General features: G+C 43.9%; 1 protein-coding gene across 1 annotated transcript in view; it reads right to left on the bottom strand.

Moving 5' to 3' along the window:
- LOC309555069 (uncharacterized protein) overlaps positions 1–26126 on the bottom strand; it is a 49007-nt gene extending 22881 nt beyond the window's left edge. The window contains exons 1-2 of the mRNA XM_082256895.1: positions 25998–26126; positions 8734–9135 (exon numbers count right to left, since the gene is read on the bottom strand). Of these exons, the coding sequence (XP_082113021.1) occupies positions 8734–9135; positions 25998–26031 (436 nt within the window). The 5' untranslated portion in view covers positions 26032–26126. The remainder of the gene's footprint in view (positions 1–8733; positions 9136–25997) is intronic.
- Between the last annotated feature and the right edge of the window lie 895 nt (positions 26127–27021).

The raw sequence follows: 27021 nt of genomic DNA on the forward strand, positions 1-27021 counted from the left end.
TGTGGGCACTCTGCAATTTATTGAGGGCATTGCTGTGGGCACTCTGCAATTTATTGGGGGCAATGCTGTGGCACTCTGCAATTTATTGGGGGCAATGCTTTGGCACTCTGCAATTCATTGGGGGCATTGCTGTGGCACTCTGCAATTTATTGGGGGCATTGCTGTGGCACTCTGCAATTTATTGGGGGCATTGCTGTGGCACTCTGCAATTTATTGGGGGCACGCTGGTCGCTCTGCATTGACACCCCCCCCCCCCCCCCCCATTGCTCAGTCTAAAGGTTTGCGCTCAGAAATTTTTTGCTCAGCACAGTAAAAAATTAGAGGGAACATTGGTCAGGAGTATATAAAAATGGCAATTTTTACATACTTTTAGGGGAAGATGTACTTATTCACACCTTTATGAACACAGCGTGAAATCAGTTTTACAACCTGTCATGTAAACTGAACACTGACCTGGAAAACAAGATCCTCACTTAGCCAGCTTCACAAGTCTGAGACAGTAAACAACAGAACTATAAATCATGGTCATGACAAGCAAAGTTTACTGTGTCCTTTTGCTGAGTGTTAATCTGCCTATAGCAGGGATTCCCAAACTACTGCCCTCCAGTTGTTCAGGAACTACAATTCCTATCATGCCTAGTCATGTATGTGAATGTTATAGTTTTACAATGCCTGATGTGTAGTTCTGCAACAGCTGCAGGGCCGTAGTTTGGAAATCCCTGGCCTATAGCATTTCCATTGCCCGGCTCTCTCCATAGATGGGCCAGATTATGTCCTACATACCTCCTGGGAGCCTCAGATGATGACCAAGGTAATTATCTTTTTAAACACTTGCCGACCACCTGCATAATGTGGCAGGTTCCCACGAATCGCTGTACCTGTACGGCAGTTCACGGGAGCAATCCTGGGGGAGCCAAACCATGGGGCCGGCAGCTGTGATTGCTCCCCATGAAGAGAGAACAGCGGTCTGCTGTTGTAAATAGAAAAAATAAAGGATGGCGCTCAGATATGCATGATACTGACGAATGACCCCAATGGAGACTCGAATGGACAGTCTAATAAAGATTTATTAAGTTGGTCCACAATGGTTAAAACAATATGATAAGATAAATCGTCCTACCGATCCTTGAAGCCTCTGTGCCTCCTGGCTGCTTGTAACAGGAATCCCTGGTGTTGGTCCTGGGGGCCTGGCAGCTGATGGGAAGGAGTGGGGCTGGCAGATGGAAAAACGGAGCAGGTCAAAGCGGGGGGGGGGCACGGTCTGGTGTGCGGCCGCGTTCCTAGACCGGAGCCTCTGCGTTGTGCTCCCTCAGTGCCCGCTGTGAGCACCGAGAGGCGCACGCAGATGATGTCACCACGAAAGACCGGAAGTCCGTGTGTAGCCGGCAGAGGAGTCACCCGGAAGCCGAGGGGAGCGGAGGACTGGATACGCTCACTTCTACAGAGCCTCCCGATTGCCACAACGACATGAGATCTCATTAAACTCTGTAAATCCCCTAGGGATACATTTGTAAACACTGTTTTCTCAGCTATCAACATAGAACTCCTGTGTTCCTCCTATTTAGGAACACAGGTCTCTGTGTTGATTTCACAAGCCCAATCCCCCCACAGTTATAAAACACCCCCTAGACTCACATATAACCCTTTGATCCAGTGGTGGGATTCAAAAATTTTAGTAACCAGTTCCAGCTTTCCCAGCAGAATGACCAGCGTGCCCCCCTTTCAATGCACAGTGACCAGCGTGCCCCCTTTCAATGCACAGTGACAAGCGTGCCCCCTTTTAATGCAGAATGACCATCGTGCCCCCTTTCAATGCACAGTGACCAGTGTGCCCCCTTTAAATGCACAGTGACCAGCGTGCCCCCTTTCAATGCACAGTGACCAGCGTGCCCCTTTCAATGCACAGTGACCAGTGTGCCCCCCTTTCAATGCAGAGAAACCAGCGTTGCCCCCTTTCAATGCACAGTGACCAGCATGCCCCCCTTTCAATGCACAGTGACCAGTGTGCCCCCCTTTTAATGCACAGTGACCAGCGTGCCCCCCTTTCAATGCACAGTGACCAGCGTGCCCCCCTTTCAATGCACAGTGACCAGCGTGCACCCTTTCAATGCACAGTGACCAGCGTGCCCCCCTTTCAATGCACAGTGACCAGCATGCCCCCCTTTCAATGCACAGTGACCAGCGCTGCGTGCCCCCCTTTCAATGCACAGTGACCAGCGTTCCCCCCTTTCAATGCAGAGACCAGCGTGCCCCCTTTCAATGCACAGTGGCCACAGCATTGCCCCAATCTTTGCAGAGTGCCACAGCATTGCCCCAAATCATTGCAGAGTGCCACAGCATTGCCCACAATCATTGCAGAGTGCCACAGCATTGCCCCCTATCATTGCAGAGTGCCCACAGCATTGCCCCCAATCATTGCAGAGTGCCAAAGCATTGCCCCCAATCATTGCAGAGTGCCACAGCATTGCCCCCAATCATTGCAGATTGCCAGCGTTCCCCCCGCGAGACCCGTGCACTTACCTCACGGACGGTCATGGCAGCTTCTCTTCAGTCCCCGGCACCCCGCGTCTCCTCAGTCCTCCCGCCTCCTCGGCCAATGGCACTGGGTTTGCCTTTCGGCCAATCAGGAAGCGGGAGGACCCGCTCCCTGATTGGCCAAGAGGAGGATCCATGTGACAATAGCGAATTTTCATTCGATATTGTCACAGAATGGGCGGGCTCGGGGCGCCCTCTGCTCCCCGGCCACCACGTCGGTGGCTGCGCGGTCCGAATATGTACGGGACCTTCAATTGTACTGCACGTCCGCGCACAGCTTAGAGGGAACAGCCGGTTCTGCGAACTTGCAGAAATTTAGTAACCGGTTCTATGGAACCGGTGCAAACCGGCTGAATCCCACCACTGCTTTGATCGCCCCTGAGTTAACCCCTTCCCTGCCAGTGTCATTATTACAGTAACAGTGCATATTTTTAGCATGGATTACTGTAGTAATGTTACTGGTCCCCCCAAAAGTGTCAAAAATGTCAAGTAGGGGTCCGATCTGTCCACTGCAATATCGCAGTCCCGCTAAAAATCTCTGATTGCGCCATTACTAGTAAAAAAATAAAATAAATAAAAATTACATAAATCTTTCCCCTAGTTTGTAGACGCGATAACTTTTGCGCAAATCAATCAAAATACACTTATTGGGATTTTTTACCAAAAATATGTAGCATAGTACAAATTGGCCTAAAATGATGAATGAAAAATTAGATTTTTTAATTTTTTTTTTGGGAATGTTATATAGCAGAAAGTGAAAAATATTGTTTTTTTTTTCAGAATTGTTGCATTTTTTTTGTTTATAGCGTAAAAAATAAAAATCGCACAGGTGATCAAATACCACCAAAATAAATCTCTATTTATGGGAAAAAAAGGACATCATTTTTGTTTGGGTACAGTGTTGCCCGACCGCGCAATTGTCCATTAAAATAACACAGTGCCGAATCGCAAAAAATGGCCTGGTCATTAAGGGGGAAACCTTTGGTTTAGAAGGTCCAGTTTTAAACATTGCAAGAAGAAATGGTAACCTAGTCTTTCAGAATTTACTTAAATTTCTACCAAAATGCAGGGCTGGCCGAATACATTATGCTGCCTGGGTCCAAGAATGAAATGCTGCCCCCCCCCCCCCCCCCCCGAAAAAAAAAAAAATCACTTCCACCAAAAGGCCCCTACATCCATTATTTTATATTATAATTAAAAGTAAAATTACATTTATTAGAAAGTCAGATTTGCCTGCAACAGCACCTTGTCTATATGCAAAATGATATGACATACCACCATGTTACCGCTCGCTGCTACAATCCATGCCTTTCAGGAAAATGTATCGGCTTTCTGGGTCGACCAATCTTTCCTCATGGGAGAATCTTACATCTTGGCTAGGCCGATTGCTACCCCCTTAGCTCTTTTGATTGGTGAATCTAGATTGTAAGCTCTAACGAGCAGGGCCCTCTAGTTCCTCCTGTTTTGAATTGTATTGTAACTGTATTGTCTTCCCTCAAATTGTAAAGCACTGCGCAAAGTGTTGGCGCTATATAAATCCTGTATAATATAATAATGAATCTCCATAGTACCATTTTGGGTAGTATTTTGAATATATTTTCACATTTGTATCTTGTGCTATGTATGTCCCCTGTAAGAAGACTATACTAGTAGAGTTTCATCTAAGCTCTTCTAAGACTTTATGTCTTTTAGTTGGCGTAATTAATCCTCTGACATTATATGACAGTATTTTCAAAATGTTCATTTCGTCTCTCCTACTCCTCTCACCTCCTGCAATTTATTGACCCCTTCCCCCTCCCGGCCTAGGCCAGATGAAGGAATGGAGGCATCCTCTATGAAATCTTAGCACGATTTAGAAACGGAGTTCAGTATGGGTGAGGACATCAGCTGGTGCCACCATAGAGTAGGTGCAACATTGTTTTCCTTCTTCTTTCCCATTTAATCTCTCCCTATCCCTCCCCCCCCTCCTCCGATCCACCCACCCTCCCCTCCCTCCTCCACCCCTCTTCCACCCTCCCCTCCACCCCCCCTCCACCCTTGATAAGAGGTTGGTCTAACCATTTTATGGTCTTGAAGTAGTTGGAAGATTTACCCATTGGCACTTCCTACCGTCTACACCAGGCTGGAGGAGGAGCCTGCATGGCACGGTTGTGAACGCTGGGAGCTGCTGCAGTGCCATCCACCATGTGACGATGGAGCTCAATGTCCCGACTGCTGCGTCTCACCGTCCCCTGCTCTCTGCCTTCGGCTACCCTCAGCTAGGCTAGATAGCAGCCGCTTCCTCTAATCTGGCCCAAGTGTCTTGGCACATCTTGGTTGATCTGCTGGGCTTTGTTTCTGGGAGCCGTGGGCTCGAGCAGCGCCGGGCTGCCTGGGAGGAGGAATCCCTCCTTCCACTCCACTGTGCAGGCTGGCCCCAGTGTTGGTCGGGTGCCTTGTGACGGGCTCGGCCACCAGAGGCAGTCCATGTGAGAGCTCCGGGCACACGCCGCAAGAGAAAGAGAGGAGGAAATGGCCGACCTACCCGCCACCCATTTGTTACCTGCCCATTCATTGCAGAGTAACAGCCTGTCAAGAGGCAGCAGCACCCTGGGACAGGAATCTGTTCTTTCCCTCTAGAGGAGAAGGGGGGATAGCCAGCTCTAGTGACCGGTTCCTGTACCCAGTAGAGAACCACCTGATGGGAAGAACCAGAGCAGCGACGAAATGATTCAGCCGATAACCATCTCCTCTCCGCTGATTATACCTACAGCGTGGTGAGACCTTTCTGATTTTTTTTCTTATGTGTGTTCCTGCTCTTACAATTTTTTTCCATTGAACTCACCCTCTCGTTTTTGAAAAACTAACGTAACTGTTACTCAATGCTACAAATTTTTGCAACATTTTTGGACTTAAGCGTCTGTCAGCCATAGCGACCCTCTCTTCCAACAGTGGGATATAACTCTGCAATCCGTCAGGGGGATTGAAAACATCTGGGGGGCATCCAGTACAAATCTAAGTATGAGAAGCAGGTCAGCAAGGGGTGGTGTGACTGCAAAGTCACCTAAAGTAAGTGACAGTCCTGGTACAATTAAGAAATTAAGAAACATTTTTTTTTGTTTATAGCGCAAAAATTTAAAAATGCGATGGTAATCAAATACCACCAAAAGAATGCTCTATTTGTGGGGAAACAAATTACATACAGTTCACATGGGTACAGCGTTGCTTGACCGCACAATTGTCAGTTAAAGTAACGCAGTGCTGTATGGCCTGATCATGAAGAGGGGTAAATCTTCCGGAGGTCAAGTGGTTAAAATTAACCTTCCTTTTGCCTTTGCAATGCAGAGCAAAACCTCCACTCTCAGGGAAAGAATGCACTGTGGAAGTTCCAACTCAACTTGTTGGACCTCAGAGGGCTATGGACTCCTTCCATGTGGAAGAGTGAGTCAATTGTTCAACCATACCCAAAAGTGCCAGCTATTTCACCTCCCCCCTGGTGGCCCACCAGAGTAGCACATACACAAAGGAAAGATTGGTATATGATGCTGGGGACGGGTGGGACAGGGGAGTAAAGGAAACCTTTTACTTCTAGCTTGCATCTGCAAAATAAAGGTTCAGTTTAAGTCATGCATATAAGTGTTGAATGCTGGGCAAATTAGGCTTTTTCATAGGTACTGCTAAACTCTATATACAGGACAAAAAATTGTATATTTGGCTGATTAAAATGTTTAACATCTTGCCTGCAATATATACCGCAGCCAGGGCTGGTGCTTCCATTAGGCAAACTAGGCAGCCGCCTAGGGCGGATTGCCACCTAGGGGCGCAGCCATGAGTCGGCACTCTCTCTCCATCATTAATGATCCTTGTGAGCTGAGGGGAGAGGCAGCAGTGGGCGAGGAAGAAGGGACAGAGGAAGATGCTAGGTGTCTGGGGCAGTGGCAGAACTATCAGGCCTTGGCTTTCCACCGCTGTTTGGGAGGGGCTCCAATAGGCAGGAAGGGAGCCCACCGGAGTGCTGCCTGCATGATCATCCTCTTCGGCTGGAGCTGAGTGGCCTAAACCCCGAGCAGGAATTGATACTCTGCACTGAGCTGGTGGGCAGCCGTTCACGTCCCTGGGTCGATATTAAGCAGGGAGCAGAGGAGAGCTGAACCTGAGCCAGAGCTCGGCACTGACTGCTGCTTCTCCATCCACCACGAACCGGTTGGAGCCGTGGTGAGCACTGTGGTCCATGAGAGGAGCGTCCTGGGAAAAGGAATCACGGTGAAGGAGGGCAGAGTGCGGACCACTCTCTTCATACTGCCCAGTGGGTGTCCCCAGAACAGGGGATCGGGGTCCCGGGTGTGACATGGAGGATCCCTGGTGTGAAAGGGAATCAGGGTCATCAGGTTTGCCATGATGAATCGGAGTCACCAGGTGTGACATGGGGGATAGGGGTCACTGGGTGTAACAGGGGTTCGGGGTCACCATGTGTGCCATGAGAAATTGGGGTCCCTTCGTGTGCCATGGGGGATTGATGTCCCCAGGTGTGACATGTAAAAACATCAGGGTCTCTCAGAGTATGACATGGAGGAACATCAGGGGCCCCTGGTGTGACATAGAGGAACATTGGGGTCACTGGGTATGACAGCATGACATTGAGGAATATTGGGGTCCCAGGATGTGACATGGTAAAACATCAGGGTCCCTGGGTGTGACATAGAGGGACATAAGGACATGAAGGAATATGGGGGTCATTGGGTATGACAGCATAACATGGAGGAACCATCAGATCAGGTTCACTGGGTATTACATAGAGGAGTTTTTAACACTTTCCCTTTTTATTTATTTTTTTGTGGGGGGGGGCGCAAGTAGCTGGTCTTGCCTAGGGCGTAACATAGTCTAGCACCGGCCCTGACTGCAGCAGGGCAGTTCGCACAGGCACAGTAACATACCTGTACGTCGGGACTTTCTTCTGGGTCTGCTCAACACCAGGAAACCCAAGCTGTCATTCGCTACAGCACAAGCCAACCAGTGGGCCCCAGCCAATGTTTTATGGCCAGGACCCGCTGATCGGATGAGCAAATGACAGAAGAGGACCCTGTGTTGCAAAACAGGGAGTAAAAACCAGCAACCTTGTTCAGTAAAAACAGCACACAGTACACACTTTACCCACAGTTAACTCTTTGATTGCCCCTAGATGTTAACCCCATTCCCAGCCAGTGTCATTAGTACAGTGACAGTGTATATTATTAGCACTGATCACAGTATTAGTGTCACCGGTGATGTCAGTTTCAGTTAGTCAGCTCCTCCCTAGGGACATCAGTTAGTGTCAGATTGGCCACCACACTATCACAGTCCCACTATAAGGCTGGGTTCACAGATATGCAGCAGTCCGAAGTCCAGGGTGTTTCTGATCAGCGGTTCAGGTGAAGAATTTTACCTGAATTTGCACCTGAACAAGACCCAAAAAACGCACAGGACCCTTTTCAAAATCACACCGCATGTGTGAACCAGCTCTATTGAAAGCCAATCTCATTCACATGTTATGAAAATTGGATGCGGTTACAAATGCATCCAATTTCATATGTGTGAACCCAGCCTCAGTCGCTGATCACTGCCATTAGTAGTATAAAAAAAATGCTAAAAATTCCAATAAACTGTATATACCATAGTTTGTAGATGCTATAACTTTCTCCCAAACCAATCAATATACACTTATTGGGATTTTTTTGGCCAAGAAATTAAAAAAAAATATTTTTAAATTATTTTACTGGATATGTTTATAGAAGAAAGTAAAAAATATTGGGTTTTTTTTCAATATTTTCAGTATTTTTCATTTATATCGCAAAAAATAAAAACCACAGTGGTGATCAAATACCACCAGAAGAAAGCTATATTTGTGTGAAAAAAATATATACAATTTGTTTGGGTACCGCATTGCATGACTGCACAATTACCAGTTAAATTAATGCAGTGCTAAATAGCATAACACTGTATAACCTGGTCATGAAAGGGTTAATTCCTTCTGGAGGCCAATGGGTATTCAAATAATAAACAGAAAAGATAGGTTAAATTATCAAATGATAACTTTCACAATATACATTTCATGTGATTGGCCAAGATACAAAATAAAATATAAAAAGCATAGGAAGAACATGAAATGTCTTTCTTTACATGAGAATATATTTCCATAAAGTAATCACGGTTGACTACACAATGTGCTGCCTTCTTGCTCACCTTGAGAATATTTATTTTCTCCTGGGTCCACGGTTTCTTTTGCTGGGTCCACATTGAGGGTCACATCACAGCACACGGGTGGTTTATTTTCTTCATCAGAGACCGGAGTGATCCAGAAGATGTAGTTTCCACTGTCTGATGGCACAACGTCTCTAAGTTTTAGGTCACCTTTCCCATCTTTCCAGAATGGAAGGGATGTTCTATCTTGACCATCTTCCATGTAAACACCTTTCTGGGAGTGAACTGTAACAACATTACCAGGGCCAAGCCTCTTCTCCCAAGACAGCAAGACTTTGTTAGGATTCCAAGCACTCAGGTCAATTGAACATGGAAGAATGACTGCACCACCAGTTTTAGCCTTGATATCAGTTTTGGGGCATGGACAGCAACCCTTGGCATCAACTAGAAGATAAAACATCAACAAGAGGCAATAAGTTCACTAAAATTTATTCAGAAAGAAGATTAGAAGAGAGAATGTTAAGATGAGGTTCATGTGTAGGTTAACCAGGGCTTTTTTTTCTCAGAGAATAGGTGCCGGAACTCCCCCTTTTCAAGTCACCCCTTGTCTCCAACCCCTACCCACCTCCGAGCACCGTTTCTTGGTTCTACCCATTACCCACCTCCCAAGACCACCCCTTTTAGATAATACAGTAACATTTGTAGTACTAACTAATTTGTATTGCGCTTGTTAATGATAACAAGAAAAGCAGTAGAATAGATCCCCTGCAGCCAGCAACAATGGACTACTCACAACAAAACACCACCCTCCCTAGCAGCAACAACAGATCTTCTCGCAGCCAGCATCAGCAGACCCTCTGGAAGAATAGATTCCCCCCCCCCTCAGCAACAATGGACCACCTACAAGAAAATACCACCCCCTTACTCAGCAACAATAGACCCCGGAAGCAACAACAGATCTTCCAGCAGCCAGCAACAATAGACCTCTTCCTCAAGAGTAGATCCCTCCCAGAAATGACTGACCCCCCAGCAACATAAGACCCACCCTTAGCAACAATAGATCCCCTGCCAGCCAGTGCTGTATCCTGGCCTAGGCCAACAAGGCCCAGGCCTAGGGCGGCACTTTGCAGGGGGGCAGCAAAAAAAAATTTAATTATTTGTATAATGACTATGGACTTCCTATTTATTATACAAATAAGTGAAATAATCTTATAATTACAATCAGTGGCAACAAACACAAGTCCAAATGTCTTAAAAGAGTAATCTTACTAATCCTGTGACATAAGGCTGTACTAATGGGCACTGATAAGGCTGCACTAGAGGCCACTGATGGGGCCACACTGATATGAGTAAAGAGGCGGCACTGATAAGGCTGCACTGATGAGGCTAAACTTGGGAACTGATGAAGCTATGCTGATGGGCACTGATAGACTGTGGTTATGGTCTGTGGTTTACAGATGATAGGGTGGGTCATAAACAGGAAGGGGTGTGGCCTTTACAGGAAGGAGTGGGTCATATTTAAATTAGGGGGTGCACAAGTTTAAAGAAGCAAAGAAACAAATCACAGCTCAAAGTGCTGACAGCTGGGCTAGTAGGATTTCCAAGTAAACTGTAATAGTCCTGCAAGACTGGGTGCTCACCAAGGTCCGCAACCTAAGAAGTCCATATGCATGTAGAAAGAAAGTGGCACTTCCAGTCTCAGGAAAGTAGAAACTTGAGTTTTATTTCTTCAAATCAAAAAGTCCAACATCGCCATGTACAAGACAAACAGGATAGCAGCAAACGCGTTTCACACCATGTGCTTATTCATTGCTGGAATGCATAATGAATAAGCACATGGCGTGAAACGCGTTTGCTGCTATCCTGCTTGTCGTGCACATGTCGATGTTGGACTTTTTGATTTGAAGAAATAAAACTCAAGTTTCTACTTTCCTGAGACTGGAAGTGCCACTTTCTTTCTACATGCATATGGTGCACAAGTTTAGTCAGGCCTAGGGCAGCACAAAACCTAAATACACCACTGCTGCCAGCAACAACAGATCTCCCCAGCAACAGACCCCCCTACAATAATAGATTTCCTCCAGTGACAATAGATCCAGTGACAAAAGCAACCAGCATCAACAGACCCAGCAGCACACCTCCAGCTCCCCTTGCCATTACATACATGTGGTCCTGGAGGTGCCGGAACTGTGTTCCCCCGCGTTCCCGCTGAAAAAAAGCCCTGAGGTTAACCCTTTTATTAAAGCAGTACATGTGCAGTGGCAGGGCTGGTGGGTCCTAATTCCCTTCTGCTGCATATATGGATCACTGTGTTGTTCTTGGTCATACTTTATCAGCGCCCCCATAACGTGGACCAAGCTGTCACTGATACTGGTCAACTAACGACAATCTGGATCCAGCTGGACAGACTAAACCAAATCAGCACCGTTCAACTAATCACAATGCCAAATGATCAGTAGATCCTCCTACCAGCCTCAGGCAACAATTTCCACTTAAAGGGCTGTCTATGAATGTTGGTAACAGGTTAGCTAAGTTTTGAATCATATATTGACTTCTTATGTCTGGCTACAGATACCCTGTTTCCCTGAAAATAAGACCTACCCCGAAAATAAGACCTAGCATGATTTTCAGGGATGGCTGCAAAATAAGCCCTACCCCGAAAATAAGCCCTAGTAAAATCCTTAATCTCAGCCCCTCCCTCTGCAGTATTCAGAGAGGGAAAGTAGAGTTACAGAGGGTCACGTGAGCGCCCAGCGGCGCTGTAAATAAGGTATTTTCCATAATAAAGTTACAAAAGGAGACACACTGCACATAATTTAATCTTTTTACAAAATCAATTACATCATTTTACAATGACTTTATCCAAGGTTTATTTTTGGGATTACAGAATGTCATAATGCTGATTTCTGAGCTGACAGGGGGAGAGAACTTTTTTTTTTAACATTTTATTGTTTTATTCTAGGCTTTTTAGAACATAGAGAGGGCTAAATGACACAGCACAAGCACTGTGCTGTCTACCATGCTTTAAAGGATCAGGATATTTATTTTCAGGTTACAATCATTTGAAGATAGTCATTGTACAAACCGTAAATAAGACATCCCCTGAAAATAAGCCCTAGTGTGGTTTTTGAAGCCCAAATTAATATAAGACCCGGTCTTATTTTCGGGGAAACACGGTAGGAACAAATCATAGTCACTCAAATTCAGAAAAAATTGCCAGTTTTCTGCAATCAGGTAAAACATTTAATGGGTCAAGTTTGCTGGCAGCAAGAAACATTCAATCAATATTAAAATATTATATTTGAAATTAAAATACTTATAAATTGTTTCAGGAGTGTTTAAAAAAAGGCAATTTTTACAGTGTCTTAGGAGAACATTTATCTTTGCACACCTTTGTGTACACAGTGTGACATCAAATTTACAACCTGCAATGCAAACTCAATACTGACCTGGAAAATAAGGTCCTTTCTTAGCCAGATTCATATCTTTGGGATAGTAAACCACAGAACTATAAAACATGGCGATGAGAAACAAAGTCCTTCTGCTGAGTTTACATCTAGCTTTCCAGTGCCCAGCTCTTCCTAAGGGGGTCTAGTGATGTCATACATACCTCCTGGAAACCTCAGATACAGACCAAAATACATTTCTTTGTATAAGCTCCATTTTTCAATGGCTTTGTATTTGGGGGTGTGGGATGTGAGCAAAGCCAACCTTCGACGTGGAAGGTTCTGTTCAAATGGTTACAAGTAAAAATGATCACCTAACCATTCAGAATTTGCTTAGTTACCAGATTTATACTTTTTGTATTATGCACACAAGGTAAGGTGCATTATGTTGCCTAAGGCAGTCCACATGCTTTTGCTGCCAATGCAACTCAGCTCTGCAGGGCTGCTGTTAGAAACTATGGGGCCCCATACAGCCTACCTGACAGGACCCCCTCCCCTGCTCATCCTAAAACCAATCCCCCTGTGTGCCTGCAGCAGCTAGCAGGGAGGAGAGGAGAGGGGAGGAGATGAGAGGGGAGGAGATGAGAGGAGAGGAGAGGGGAGGAGATGAGAGTGGAGGAGATGAGAGGAGAGGGGAGGAGAGGAGAGGAGAGGAGAGGAGAGGAGAGGAGAGGAGAGGGGAGGAGATGAGAGGAGAGGGGAGGAGATGAGAGGGGAGGAGAGGGGAGGAGAGGGGAGGAGATGAGAGGGGGGAGAGGAGAGGGGAGGGGAGGAGAGGAGAGGAGAGGGGAGGAGAGGAGAGGGGAGGAGAGGAGAGGAGGGAAGCTGGCAGCACTGCAGGGAAGGGGGGGGGGGGCAGACAGCAGGGGGGCTGGGGCACAAATATTAAAACCAAGGATCGGTTTCCTAAATAAGGCAGTACAACCTGCCCTCCAGCCCAGCAGTTGAATGGGCCCCCCTTTTGAACTGACGGGACCCGGGCCCTGTGCAGGAGGGCCAGCTGTACTGCCTTATCAGGGGCCCTGCAGCTTTGCCAAAATGGCACCTGATCCTTTTTTTGGAACACAGAAAACAGCAATGCATGGTTGTTATGGTGTAGTGCAGCACAAGTAGGCTGGGGTGCCATTCAAAGGCACCACAATGCACATGCATAGTGTGGTGTATTGCGGTAACACAATGTGTGTTATTCCATAATGCAGGGATCCTCAAACTATGGCCCTCCAGCTGTTGGAGAACTACACATCCCATGAGGCATTGTAAAACTCTGACATTCACAGACAGGACTAGGAATGATGGGAATAGTAGTTCCTGAACAACTGGAGGGCCATAGTTTGAAGACCCTTGCCATAATGCAATACAGTAGTGTAATCACCATCCAAAGCTCAAGTCTTGGCTCCCCCTTTCCAGCTTTCACTGTTCCCTTGGAGGCCCCCTCCCTTATTTTTTATGTTTGTATACTTACCTTTTCAGATTTACTTACCTTTTCAGGGTGCTGCACTCTGCATCATTACAGTGTAAGTATAAGATGCTGTGGTATAGTTCAGTCAGTGAGGGGGCGATATTGTCCTGCACTCACAGGATGTACTCTGTGATTTGGGATGCATGATGCCGGGTGTCATTCAACCTGGTAGCCTAAGGAAATCAGGTGGATGAAAGGAATTATTGGGGGGGGGGGGGGGGATGGGACAGCAACGAAGAGGAGGTAATAATTGCACCAGAGCTGCTTTTTTAATTTTAAACTCCTGCTGGGAAACTATTTTTTTGAAATGTCCAGGGTAATGCCTCGTACACACGAGCAGATAATCGTACGAAAAAAATCGCTTTCGAATTGACCGCACGATAATCTGATCATTAGTACACAGGTTTTGACAACCAATTACGACATTTCGTCCAACCAAAACTTTTGTCATACGATAGCCTAGCGAATGACAATCGTTTAATCAGTACAGTATGTGTTCGCTAAAAATCAATAGACAAAGACCACGCATGATCAGAAACACGAAAATAACCTGGAAAAAGCCTGGCTGCCATTGTTTTTGTTTTGCACTATCCGATACGTAGCTACGCAACCAGGGAGCTTTTCCAGAATCATATGAAAAAAATCATACATTTAGTACGCATTGTTGAATTCGATATTAGTATCATGCAACAAAATGCGAACGATAAGTCGTCCGATTATCTGATCGTGTGTATGAGGCATTAGGCTATAACATACACTTGTATGATATCAAAAAGCATTTGTAATACATCCTGCATAGAGTAATTCAAGAGAGGAAAAGAGTAGGGCCCATTTCACACGGCTCCGTTCCATCGTCGGAGCCCTTCTGCTTAGTGGGGGATCGATCCGCCGATCCCCACTGAGCAGGCGGATGACAGATCTATCTCCGCTCTGTGTGCGGAGACGGAGGTGTCAGATCCCCGCTGCCCCCTATGGGGGAATCGGAGGGGAATGGACCGCCTGTTCGTTCTCATCCAAACCGATCTGCCAGACGGATGGAAAATAGGGTTTCTGTCCGTCCGGATTTGACGGATCGAATCGGATTGGATGTCAGCGGACATGTCTTCACTGACATCCGCTGCCCCATAGAGATGCATGGGGCATCCGTTCAGATCCGCCTGAAAAACTGACAAGGGTAAGAGCCGGTTCACACTACTCCGACTTGGGACACGACTTGTGTGCCCACAAGTCGCCCCAAGTCTCTTGTCATCACAAATTCAAAGTAAATGAATGAGAGCCATCTTAATATGCACTACTGAAGTCGCTCTGACTTTAGAAAAGGTTCCTGTACTACTATCCAACTTGCGCACATAGACTTCAATGGGAGTTGCCTCTAAGTCGGATCCTTATCTATTTTCAAGCGACTGTGATCAGACTTTCCAGGAAGAAGAAAAAGATTATCCAGGCATTCCCCACAGACAAAGTTGCCTATCATTTAAGTCTCTTCAAAGTAGTGCACAAGTCTCTTCCAAGTCTCTTACAAGTCGCTTACAAGTCTCTAAACAAGTCTCTTCAAAGTCACGCTAAAAAGTCTCTCCTTCATGGGGCCACTTTCTGGTTGCGGTAGTGTGAACCGGCTCTTAGGGAGAAGTTGGGTCTCGGCCAAATCTGGCTCCCGCTGATAGGTCAGACCTCCACAGGAGTATGTGTTATTGTGTTAAAGTGTCCAAATACTGTAGGTTCATTAAAATTCTATGGATCTATTAGTAACACTACCTTTTTAAACTAACAGCCACTGGCAAAATTAGATACTTTTTTTTATATATCTCGCATAAAGTTTGCATAGAAAACAAAATAGTTTTTGCAAGACAATGTCACCCAAAATAAAATAATTGATTGTCCTGAAAAACACAATATATGTTGGAAGAGAGATATGGCGCCAGCTTTGTCAGAAGTGAAGCTAACTTTACAATCCCACTATACATTCGAAAAAATGTTTGCCCTACAAAATAACTCACTAATTCCTTTCGAGAAGGCCTGGCACCCCTGGACACAATGGGTATCCAAAAGAAATCTCCCAATCCTTCTATGAATCATTTAGATCAGTAGTTCTCAACTCCGGGCTTCAGGACCCACTAACAGGCCAGGTTTGCAGGATAACTAAAATACATCACAGGTAGGGTTGAGCGAACACGGACTGTATTATTTGGGTCCGTACCGGATAATTGGATTTTTGTTACCCGGACACGAACCCGAAAACTTTACTGTATATTCGGGTTTAAAATCCGTGTTCGGTAATTTTATTTCCTGTTTTGTATGTAATGGCGCGGTTTTAATGGCGCGGTTTCAACAGCCAATCAACAAGCGTTTAACTGGTGTGCCATAGAAGCCATCACAGCCATGCCTACTTATGGCATGGCTGTGATTGGCCAGCTGAAGCATGTGACTCAGGTCTTTATAAGCTAGGGACACAGCGCGGTGCGCGTCAGTCTGCTCTAGTGTAGGGAGAGAGCACACACAACGGTGCTGGCTGCTGCTGATTAGGGACAGAGACAGGAAAAAAAAACATTGTGGCTGTTAGAAAAGAATGTAGGGACAGGTCGGAGTGTAGGCAGGGAAAGATAGAAAAGCATTTTAGGGACAGGCTGGAGAGAGTAGGCAGGGAGAGATTAGGAGACACAGGACAGAACAATCATCCGTTAGCGATCTACATCGATTTTGCTGTGTGGGGGGTGGTGCAGTGAACGATCTTTTTGCCCTCACTTGAGCCCACTGAGGAGGATCATGCCACAGGTAGTAAGCAGTAGCTTACTTTTTTTTTTTTTTTTTTTCAAAAAATTCTGTTTTTTTTTTTTTTGTTTGTTTAGCAAACAATTAAAAAAACACCAGTGGTGATTAAATATCACCAAAAGAAAGCTCTATTTGTGTGAAAAAATGATAAAAATTTCATATGGGTACAGGTGTGCATGACCGCACATTTGTCATTCAAAGTGTGACAGTGCTGAAAGCTGAAAATTGGCCTGGGCAGGCAAGGGGTTTAAGTGGCCAGTAAGCAGGTGGTGCATTTAGCACACTCATAGAAATCACAGCACAGCTTTTTGAATTTAATATGGCTGGGGGAATGCTTGTGACATTCATCCAGTGATTTTTTTTTTATAACTAGACCTCAATACGTATAGCACTACCAAAAGAGAATGTCATTAATAACAATTAAAACAAATATAACAATCAATTTTTCTTGATCAATAAAATTTAAATTGTATTTAGTGTCAATTCTCAAACAAAAGTCATTGTTTCTTACAATGGCTTTATACTTTCAGCTATTAATTATCACACATAGCATTCCAATGGGCAATAAATAAAGAAGAGTGAAGGTTGAACCTAGGGCGCTAAACAGTAACGTAAAAAGTCTTATAAAAAAAAAAATGTATTTTAAAAAACATAAAGGGGATGGGTCACTGTCAGCATTTCAATGCTATAAGGAATGCAATAAGAAGTGTAAGAATGCAATCAGGGAGGCTAAAAAAAGACTATGAGAGACACATAGCAGAGAAGAGTAAAAAAAAATACAAAATAAATGTTTTAGCTATATTAACAGTTAAAAAAGCGAGAACAGAGCCCATTGCCTATATAAAAGACAATCTGTTAACATTCTACGAGGAGGTGAGCTGCCATCTAGATAGGGGAAGGCCTCTGGATGTGGTGTATCTGGATTTTGCAAAAGCATTCAATACAGTTCCTGATAAACGCTTAATCTACAACTCTTAACTGAGGTCTGTAGGCATGGATCACAGGGTTTGTTCTTGGATAGAAAACTGGTTACAGGGGCGCATCCAAAGGGTGATGATAAATAACGTGTACTCAGACTGGTCTGGAGTGGTAAGTGGGGTACCCAAGGCTCTGTCTTGGGACCAATTCTATTTAATTTATTCATAAATGATGTAGAGGATGGGATAAATAGCTCAATCTCAGTTTTTGCAGACAAAACAAAAGTAAGCAGGGCAATAACTTCAAATCAGGATATAGAAATTTTACAGAAAGACCTGAATAAAATAATGGGGTGGGCAACTACATGGCAAATGAGATTTAATGTGAAAAAATGTAAGGTAATGCACTTGGGGTCTAAAAACATAAATGCAAACTACTCACTAGGGGGAGAAACTCTGGGGGAGTTAAGGATGGAGAAAGATCTGGGGTCCTAGTAGAAGACAAACTGAGCAATAGCTTGCAATGTCAAGCTGCTGCAAGCAAAGCTTGCAGAATATTAGCATGCATAAAAAGGGGATATACTCCAGAGATAAAACTTAAATCCTGCCACTTTATAAAAAATTGGTCTGGCCACATCTGGAGTATTCCGTCCAGTTTTGGTCACCAGTCCTCAGAAATTATGTGCTGGAGCTGGAGAGAGTCGAGAGAAGGGCAACAGAATCAAAAAGGGGACTGGAGGACCTCAATTACGAGTATTGACAACAAGCACTAAATGTATTCTCGCTGGAGAAGAGATGCTTGAGAGGAGATATGATAGTGATTTACAAATACCTCAATGGTGATTCCAGCATAGGAAAAAAACGATTCAGTCTCATGGAGTATAAGAGTAAAGAGGCCCCACAAGGAGGAGAAGCGGTTTAACCTTAGGGTTTTTATTGTTAGTTTAATAAGAATGTGGAACTCTCTTCCACTATTAGTGGTGTCAGTGGGGAGTATTGATATTTTTAAAAGACTTTTTGACGTGCATCTTAAAAAACAACATACAGAGATATGGGAAATGATTATTAACACTGACAAATGTATATCTACACAGGGTTAAACTGGACTTACCAACTATGAAACTATGTATGTAGCTCTTGTTTTCCTGCATTATATCAGATCACATCCTGTGTAATACAGGAGGTATTATCCATAAGCAAGATGTAATGTTGGGCTATACCGCATAGTGCATGGGATCACATCTTATATGATATTGGAAGCACTATCCATGAATACAAGGCAGTTTCAAGAATCTTGAAGCAAACAGTGCAGATATTTTTTTTATAATATTAAGGTTGTTACCTTTTGGTGAGTTCTATTTCATCGAGTTGAGTGAATCATTAAACAGCAAATTGATTTGTATATCACATCAGAAGAGAATAAAAAGTTATTGGTTTGATGTTGATGGGATGGAGTTTTACTTTTACACATTGAATGTTTTGAGATTGTATCCATTTTTTATTTTATTGATCAAGAGAGATATTGTTTGATTTGTTTTAAATTTTATTATTGAAGTTCTGTTTGACAGAGCTCTACATATTACATTTTATTGTATTTTTAATTGAGTTAATTTTATGCTTTGTAAAAAGAATGTATACATCCAGTAAAAGAAAAAATATAAAGGGGGCGTGGGTTGCGGGCGCTCAAGATGTACTCTTGAGCCGAGAGCTCTGCTAGCTGAGGAGAATAAAGGAGGGACGGCGGGTCCCATCCACAGCCCATCCATGGCCATCCAGCCTCACCTTCCATGGACACCCTCTGCCACCATGTCTCGGAGGAGGAAGGAGGACCACAAGCCCAAAAAACTTACAGCTTTTTTCCTGAAGCCAACACTGCAGGTCAGTCATGCCCAAGATGGCGCCAACCTGCAGGCTGCGCGATTGCCATCTGCCTGCACAGACCTTCCTGATGCAATCCAGGGATACACAGACACACAACTGCCCCCATCTCCTCCATCCACTCAGGAAGGGATAGCTCGATAACAGGCAGTCCAGCCAAGGCCTGCATGAGGATAGATGCACCACCCAGTACAGCAGCCGGAGAGAGCCAGGAATTTAACCCTCTGAAATCCAATCAGGCCCTGCAATCATACATGCCATCCTTCCCCACAACTAGACAACCAGTACTAGACACCACGTTAAAAAAAAATGCTTCTATCACTCCAGACCTCACTTATAACTGACCTTGCATCTCTTTTACATACATTCTCAGCAGATCTGAACAATCTAGGAAAGAGAGTGTAATACATTGAAAATAAGATGGACGATTATACAAACACAGTCAATGATTTAGTGCATGCATACGAGGAAGTTAAATATCCAGTCATGGATCAGAGCAAAACTGGCAGACCTGGAAGACAGATCCCATCGCAATAATATTAAATTGCACGGAATTCCTGAATCAGTTCCACCTTGTGACCTCCTTAATTATGCAAAGAATCTCATGACTGCCATCTTACTGAACGCCACGCCACTTGAAATAACGATTGACAGAATTCTCTGTATCTTTAAACTGCCACACTTAGCAGACTCAGTTCCCAGAGATGTACTCATGCGAGTACACTTCTTTCATGTAAAAGAACTCCTGCTTACCACCGCAAGATCTCTGCTATCTCTCCCATCGCCGTATGAAAAGATCCAACTATTTCCTTTCGAAATTCACTCTTCAACAGCAAAGACTGCCTAACCCTATCACAAAGGTTACGTACCATAAAATTCAATACAAATGGCCATACCCAACAACACTGCTGATCACCAAAAATGGGGCCTCCCATATCGTCACCACACTTGCAGGAGGGATGAAGCTCTTATACAAATGGGGTATCATACTAGACCCTCCACATGATCAAAACACCCCCATCTGCTCTGAGATATCCAGCTTCCAACCACCGCAAAAATCAAGGAAAGCACTAACCAAAACCTGGATTTACGATGGGCTAATTGCAAAATTTGTTATTTTTCCTCAGTCCACAGCTCTAAATCAGTTAATACCACCTAAATAACTGTTCCCCCACTGCAGGTCTGCTGATTTCAGCTAGTTTGTTCCGCTAAATTACTTCACCTATTACCTGAGCGTAACCTCGCTCTTATTTATTGTTTGCTCTACAAGTTAACCAGCCTTCCTTTTCTTTCAGTTTCTCAGTTTTGATCTTGAATTTCCACAGCCTTCATCTCATCGGTCCACATTCCACCACAACGACATCTTCAGACCAGCAACTGAACCCCACTCTATACAGATACCACTAACTGTGAGAGTGCAATCTCTAATATACATATTCTCTTCAGCAATAATGCCTAATAACATTTGGTCAGTTAACGCAAATGGGCTTAACCATCCAGCCAAAAGACATGCACTGTGGAAAACGGCCCACACATACAACTGCGACATACTCTGTGTTAGAGAGACACATTTCCACAATTCAACTACTCCTCCATGCTCGAACAAACACTTTCCACACATCTTCCAAGCATCCTTTTCATCAAAAAAAGAGGAGTCATGATCGCTGTAAAAAACACGGTAACATTTCAGTTCCACAACAAAATCCAAGACCCCCAACTGCAGATATATCATTCTTGTATGACACCGCATTCACGCTGATGAACATCCATGCTCCAAAAGCACATCAAATGTCTTTCCTTACAACAGTTTTGAGAGTCGCCAAGGAAGCCCAACAAGGTCACCTCATCATATGTGGTGACTTCAATATTGTCTCTGATGTTCATCTGGACACTTCCTCTACCACTAAGCGACATCAATCTCATCTGGTGCAGATTATTCATACCCATGATCTCATCGGTGTCTGGAGATGTTACCATGGAACTGAACGGGACTACACATATTTCTCCCCCATCCACATATCATACTCACGTATAGATTTCTTTCTCATAGACATATGGCTACTGCAAAAAGTGAAATCCTCAAATATCTATACCATATCTTGGTCAGACCATGCACCTGTCAGCATCACTATAACTGACTCTACCCAACAACCCAACACTTTTCTGGCGGGCAAACAATTTTTTACTTCAATGCCTGTCACATGCCCAAACTGTTTCCAACCAATTATCTGATTTCTTTTGCCAACAACGTGGGCACAGTTTCTGAAATTCCTGGAATGGAACGCTCATAAAGCCTTGAAAAGAAGAGTATTTATTATACAACTATGTTCTCGTGCGAAAAGGGAAAGGACGCAGCGTCTAGATACCCTCATGTCCCATATCAATAATCTTGAACAACAAAACAAGTCGCATCCCTCTTCAACACTTTCAGCTCAACTCATGTCCCTAAGACAAGAGCTGAGACTTACCCTCTTAGAGTCTTTTGAAAAGATGCACCGCAAATTGAAAGCTACCATGTACTCCACTTCCAACAAAGCCGGTAAAGCTTTGGCTCGTCGCATTAGCGGCCATTGAGTCAAAACCAAAATAGCCCATCTGTTCCATCCTCATACCAAGGAATAAATTCTGAACCCCCAAGGCATTGCAAATGCCTTTAGTACATACTACAGCAATCTTTATAATATCAGACACGATTCTTCAACTTATCAGCCCTCTAAAGAAGACATCAATTCCTTCCTTAACAAGATTAACCTTCCATCCCTAAAACCAATCGCAGCTTGCATCCCTGAATGAGCCCTTTTACAGAACAAGAAATCCAATCTCTTATTGACTCTCTTCCTAAAGGAAAAGCCCTTGGCCCTGGCCCTGATGGTCTGACTAGCGAGTACTTCAGACAAATCTCACTGTTATTGGCCCCTCATCTTTATTCCCTATACAACTACACTGTCTCCTCTTCCCTATTACCCTCTGAAATGCTACACGCTTTGATAATCACTCTGCCGAAGCCAGAGAAGGAGCCAACTCACCCCCAAAATTTCCAACCAATATCCCTACTAAACATGGATCTGAAGATCTATGCCAAAACTATAGCTACAAGACTAAATAACATCCTACCTACCCTGATACATAGTGACCAATCAGGCTTCACTAAGGGTCACCAATCATCTGATGCCACCAAAAGGCTCATTAATGTCATCTACCAAGCTGAGGCTTTCAGAACCCCCTCTCTGTTCTTATCTTTGGATGCAGAGAAGGCGTTCGACAGAATCCACTGGACATACCTTGAACAGGTGCTTCATAAATTTGGTTTCCAAGGAAATATTTTAAAAGCACTTCCCACCCTTTACACATCACCCTCAGTAAGATGTATATTCTTCTGAAATGTTTTCACAACCCTTCCAAATATCTAACGGCACCAAACAAGGCTGCCCACTTTCCCCATTGATATTTAACTTGCTTATGGAGCCCCTGGCAGAACACTTTAGAGCCAATCATCATATATCTGGATTCACCATTGGTCAAACATCACACAAGATCAGCTTGTTCGCTGACGATATCATCCTAATGATTACAAATCAGGCTTCTTCTCTGGCGGAGATATACAAAACCCTACAAGCATTTAGTAAAGTTTCCTACTACAAAGTAAATGAAACCAAGTCATTTATCCTAGACCTAGGTTTAGATGGCACCACTAGAAACTTACTTCAAATGCAATTCCCTTTTGCCTGGGCCAATAGCAGCATCCCTTATCTCGGTATTCAACTCACCAAATCAGTGAAAGGCCTATTTACAGCCAATTACAGACCCCTATCCTCAAAATTACAAACGGACCTCCACCAATTAGCAAAACACAACTTGTCATGGTCAGGCAGTTTGGCTGCTTTCAAAATGATACACTGACCACAAATTCTATATCTCTTCAGAACCTTCCCTATACCTCACAATTTTTTTCAGAACTATACAATCCATATTAAGTAAATTTACCTGGCAAGGCATGAAACCATGATGTGCCCACTCAAAACTCATAAAACACAGGAACATGAGAGGCTTCTGGTTACATTGATTTTGAAGACTACTATCTTGCCACAGTGATATCACAGTTGAGAGAATGGTTTCAACCATCTCCTGTAACCCTATGGGGCCAAATAGAAACCTCCTTGCTTATTCGCTCTAACTAAAAATCCCGGATCCTAGGGGTCCCTTTGGAGGCAATTAATCCTACTGCCATATGTCCTCCAACGAAGGTGTCAGAACAAGCATGGAAAAGGATAGTGAATTCCTCTACATCCCCCCCACTTAATTTCTCTCCACCTATACCTCTCAATTTTCTAAAACACTTAATACCTGACCTCGGTTTAAAGCAGTGGAGCGAACGAGGCATCAAACTCATCCAAGACCTATACTCCAAGTCCAATTTAAAATTATTTCCTAGCCTAAAGCAGGAATTTAACCTTCCTGCTTCTGAATACTTTTCCTATCTCCGCTTTAGACATTGTGTATTGCAATTGCCAAAGCCATTTAATAATCTTCCCACAAAGATCTGGTCATACCTCATCTCACCCCAGATCACACAGAAAGGCATTTCCTTAATATATAATTTATTGAATCAAAAGGCTACATTTACAAAGCACAAATCATTCCTTCAGTTGGAATTTGATCTAGGAACCACCTTCTCAGATAAACAATGGCTAAAAGCCTTCCAATCAATATATCAATCCATCCGTTGCTCTTCCCTATGGGAACTGTCTCAAAAGATGTCACTCAGATGATACCTAACACCTACAAGACTAGGCTCATTCGACCCGTAGGTATCAAAATCTTGCTGGAGATGCAATGGCGCCCTGCGAGATTTGCTCCATATCTATTGGGAATGCCCATCTCTGAAAAACTTCTGGGAAAAAATCTTCTTGATTATAAGTGACATCTCAGGAACTCCTATTTCCCCTTACACCTGCTCTAGCCTTCTTGAATCTAACAATAGAAAATATCCATCCCGGCTTACTGATATATTACAACTCATATACTCCTAGCTGCCAGGTTAAATCTGGCAAAAAGGTGAAAATTTAATCAACCACTCACCACCTCCAAAACCCTTGAATTAGTAAGTACCCACTGCTCATATGAACTCATGATGGCATCCAGTAGAGGAAACTATTCCAAAGCACTCATGTTCTGGTTACCATGGACTCAGTGGACCAGAGGAGATTTATACCTAAATCCTAAACAATATTTATTTCAGAACCTATCCAACAGTCTTGATATTCCTACATTTGAGATCTCCGGTAACCTTCAAAAACGGTAACTGCTTATTCAAAGTATTATGCGTTGGTTTATCGGTAATGGTATGATTACAACTTCACTAAAAATTATTTTGAAGACAAAGGCTGATAGTGGTTCCCCCACTCCCGGGACACAGTGTGCTCTCACTGGGGTGCCTAGGTTTGGGGAGTCATCACGCCGACCGTTGAGTAACCATTAATAACAATAACGAACCTCCTTAAACACAAGCTAATAAAGAAAATACTCTGTGCCATGTGCAAGATTAATACTCCATGTGATAACTTGTATTGCTTCTCTACTTTGTTATTATATGTATTCATTTTTATTTTAAAAACGGTGATAAAAAACATTGAAACAAATATAAAACATCAATTTAAAACCATACACAGTTTTTAAAAGCATTTCAAATAAAAGCATTATAGCTTCCTTTTAGTGCCGGTTCACACTGAAGCGGCACGACTTCGGGGCGACCTGTGAAGTCGCGTGCACCGCGACTTCGGCGTGACTTGCATGGACTTCATAAAATGAATGACTATGCAAGTCACTCCAGGTCGCCCCGAAGTAGTACAGGAACCTTTTTCTAAGTCGGAGCGACTTGTGTCGCTCCTATTAGAACCGTTCCTGTACCACTCAATGGACCGCAATGGTACACGACTTGTCAGGCTGACCAAGTCGCCTGACAAGTCGTACTAGTGTGAACCGGCACTTATAGTGAGTGAAAGACTGGTTATAAGTGCAAGAAAGTCTGTAAATAAAGAAAGGAATGTAACCCTTTAGAGCAGCCTTTCTCAACCATTTCAACACAGAGGAAGCCTTGAAATAACTTTCCGCTCTGATGGAACCCCTGCTAAAAAATAACTTTATCTACAACTTATTATACATTAATATGATGGTCAGTGGGAAGAATGCTCCTTACACTTGTTATTATTGGGAAGAATTCCCCCCTTACAGATAGCTAAAAAGATCAATGGTGTCAGTAGGAACTTATCTGAGAGGCAGAAATTGCTCATTGCTCAAGGAACCCCTGGCAACCTCTGGAGGAACCTTAGGATTCCATGAAACCCTGGTTGTGAAACCTTGCTTTAGAGTAAAGCCCCGTACACACGCAATGATTATTGGCCGACCGATCGTCCGTCTTTTGTCCAGAGTGGTGTTTTGTTGGTTGGAATGTGCCTAGACTGCACACGAATTTTCTCGCCCAACAAAATTCTACTTCAGAAGTGATGTCATGTGTTGGTTTGCTTTCTTTGTGCTCTTTCTTCTCTGAGCATGCCCAGACTTGCTCATTAGATTTTTCCCTGTCGAAATCTGTACTGACTGCACGAAAATCGACCGTGTTTTGACAGCAGACAAAAATTTTATAGCCTGCATACCAATTTTTTTTCGGCCGAAAAGTCGGAGTCGGTTGTCGGAAGCATCATACTAACAAGCCGAAAATCGGCAGATCGGTCGTCGGACGAAAACTCCCTGCCAATTTTCGACGCGTGTGTACGAGGCTTTAGTAATAACAGAATAGGAGAGCTAAAAGTATTGTAATTAAGATTCCCAATTACATACCTTTCTCTTTGTCTAGACCTGGAGTGGGACTCATTATGAACGTGTTGCGATTCAATCAGATATCCAAAACTATATAGCCTATCTGTGTTAAAGCACACACCTTTTATGTCGTGTTTTGTTTTTATGTTGTAGAACCAGTTTGAGTCTGGCTAGTCTTGCTTAAGCAAGTTAGTGTTGTCAAGATATATAGACAGAGGAGCAACGCAACTTATTGTAACATGTCTACTTGTTGTCAGCAAAGGGAAGTGTAGCAATACCTTCCTAAAACACAAGCACTTTTGTTCAATAAAAATCACTCACCTGTATAATTTTAGATCTAAATGATATAATCAGGTTTTGTGTGTGATCCTTTTTTTTAACAAGTACAAAAAAATGTAAAACTCAAGCCTGGAAACATTTAATTTAAAGTGGCAGTAAACTCCCATGCATGAATTTTACCTATAGGTAAGCCTATAATAAGGCTTACGTATAGATACTGTAAATATCTCCTAAACACGCGCCGTTCAGGAGATATTTAGGCCCCATGCACACAGGGCGTCATAAAAAACGAACTGCAAAGCTTTTGATGCCAGGAAAAAGCGACGTCAAAAAACGCGCCTCAAGCAGCGTTTTGCATTGGCGTCATAACGCAATTAGGCCTGTTCGGGGGCGCGTTGGCGCTAACCAGCGTTTTTAAATAAACACAACCCTCTTCTATTTGTGACCATTCACATTTTCACATTTTAAAAGACGCCTGACGCTGCTAAAAGCCCGATATACAGCGTTAAGCCGTGTTTAGGTGAGTTTAGTGGCATCGGGCATTTTTACAGCTTGACGCTGCAACTCCAGAAAGCACTGGTCCTGGGTTTTTTTTTGCAGCTTAAAAACGCCTGTGCCACTTGGAGCTCCTAAAAGCCTGTGTGTGCATGAGGCCATAGAATAACATGGATGGGCATTTTTAAGCTGCGAAAAAAAAAAAGCCTGACGCTTCTAACAGCAGCTGCCAAAACGCCCTGTGTGCATGGGGCCTTACTTAGTACATGCA

Source organism: Pelophylax lessonae, assembly GCF_965119305.1.
Source record: "Pelophylax lessonae genome assembly, chromosome: 4".
Taxonomy (NCBI): Eukaryota; Metazoa; Chordata; class Amphibia; order Anura; family Ranidae; genus Pelophylax; species Pelophylax lessonae.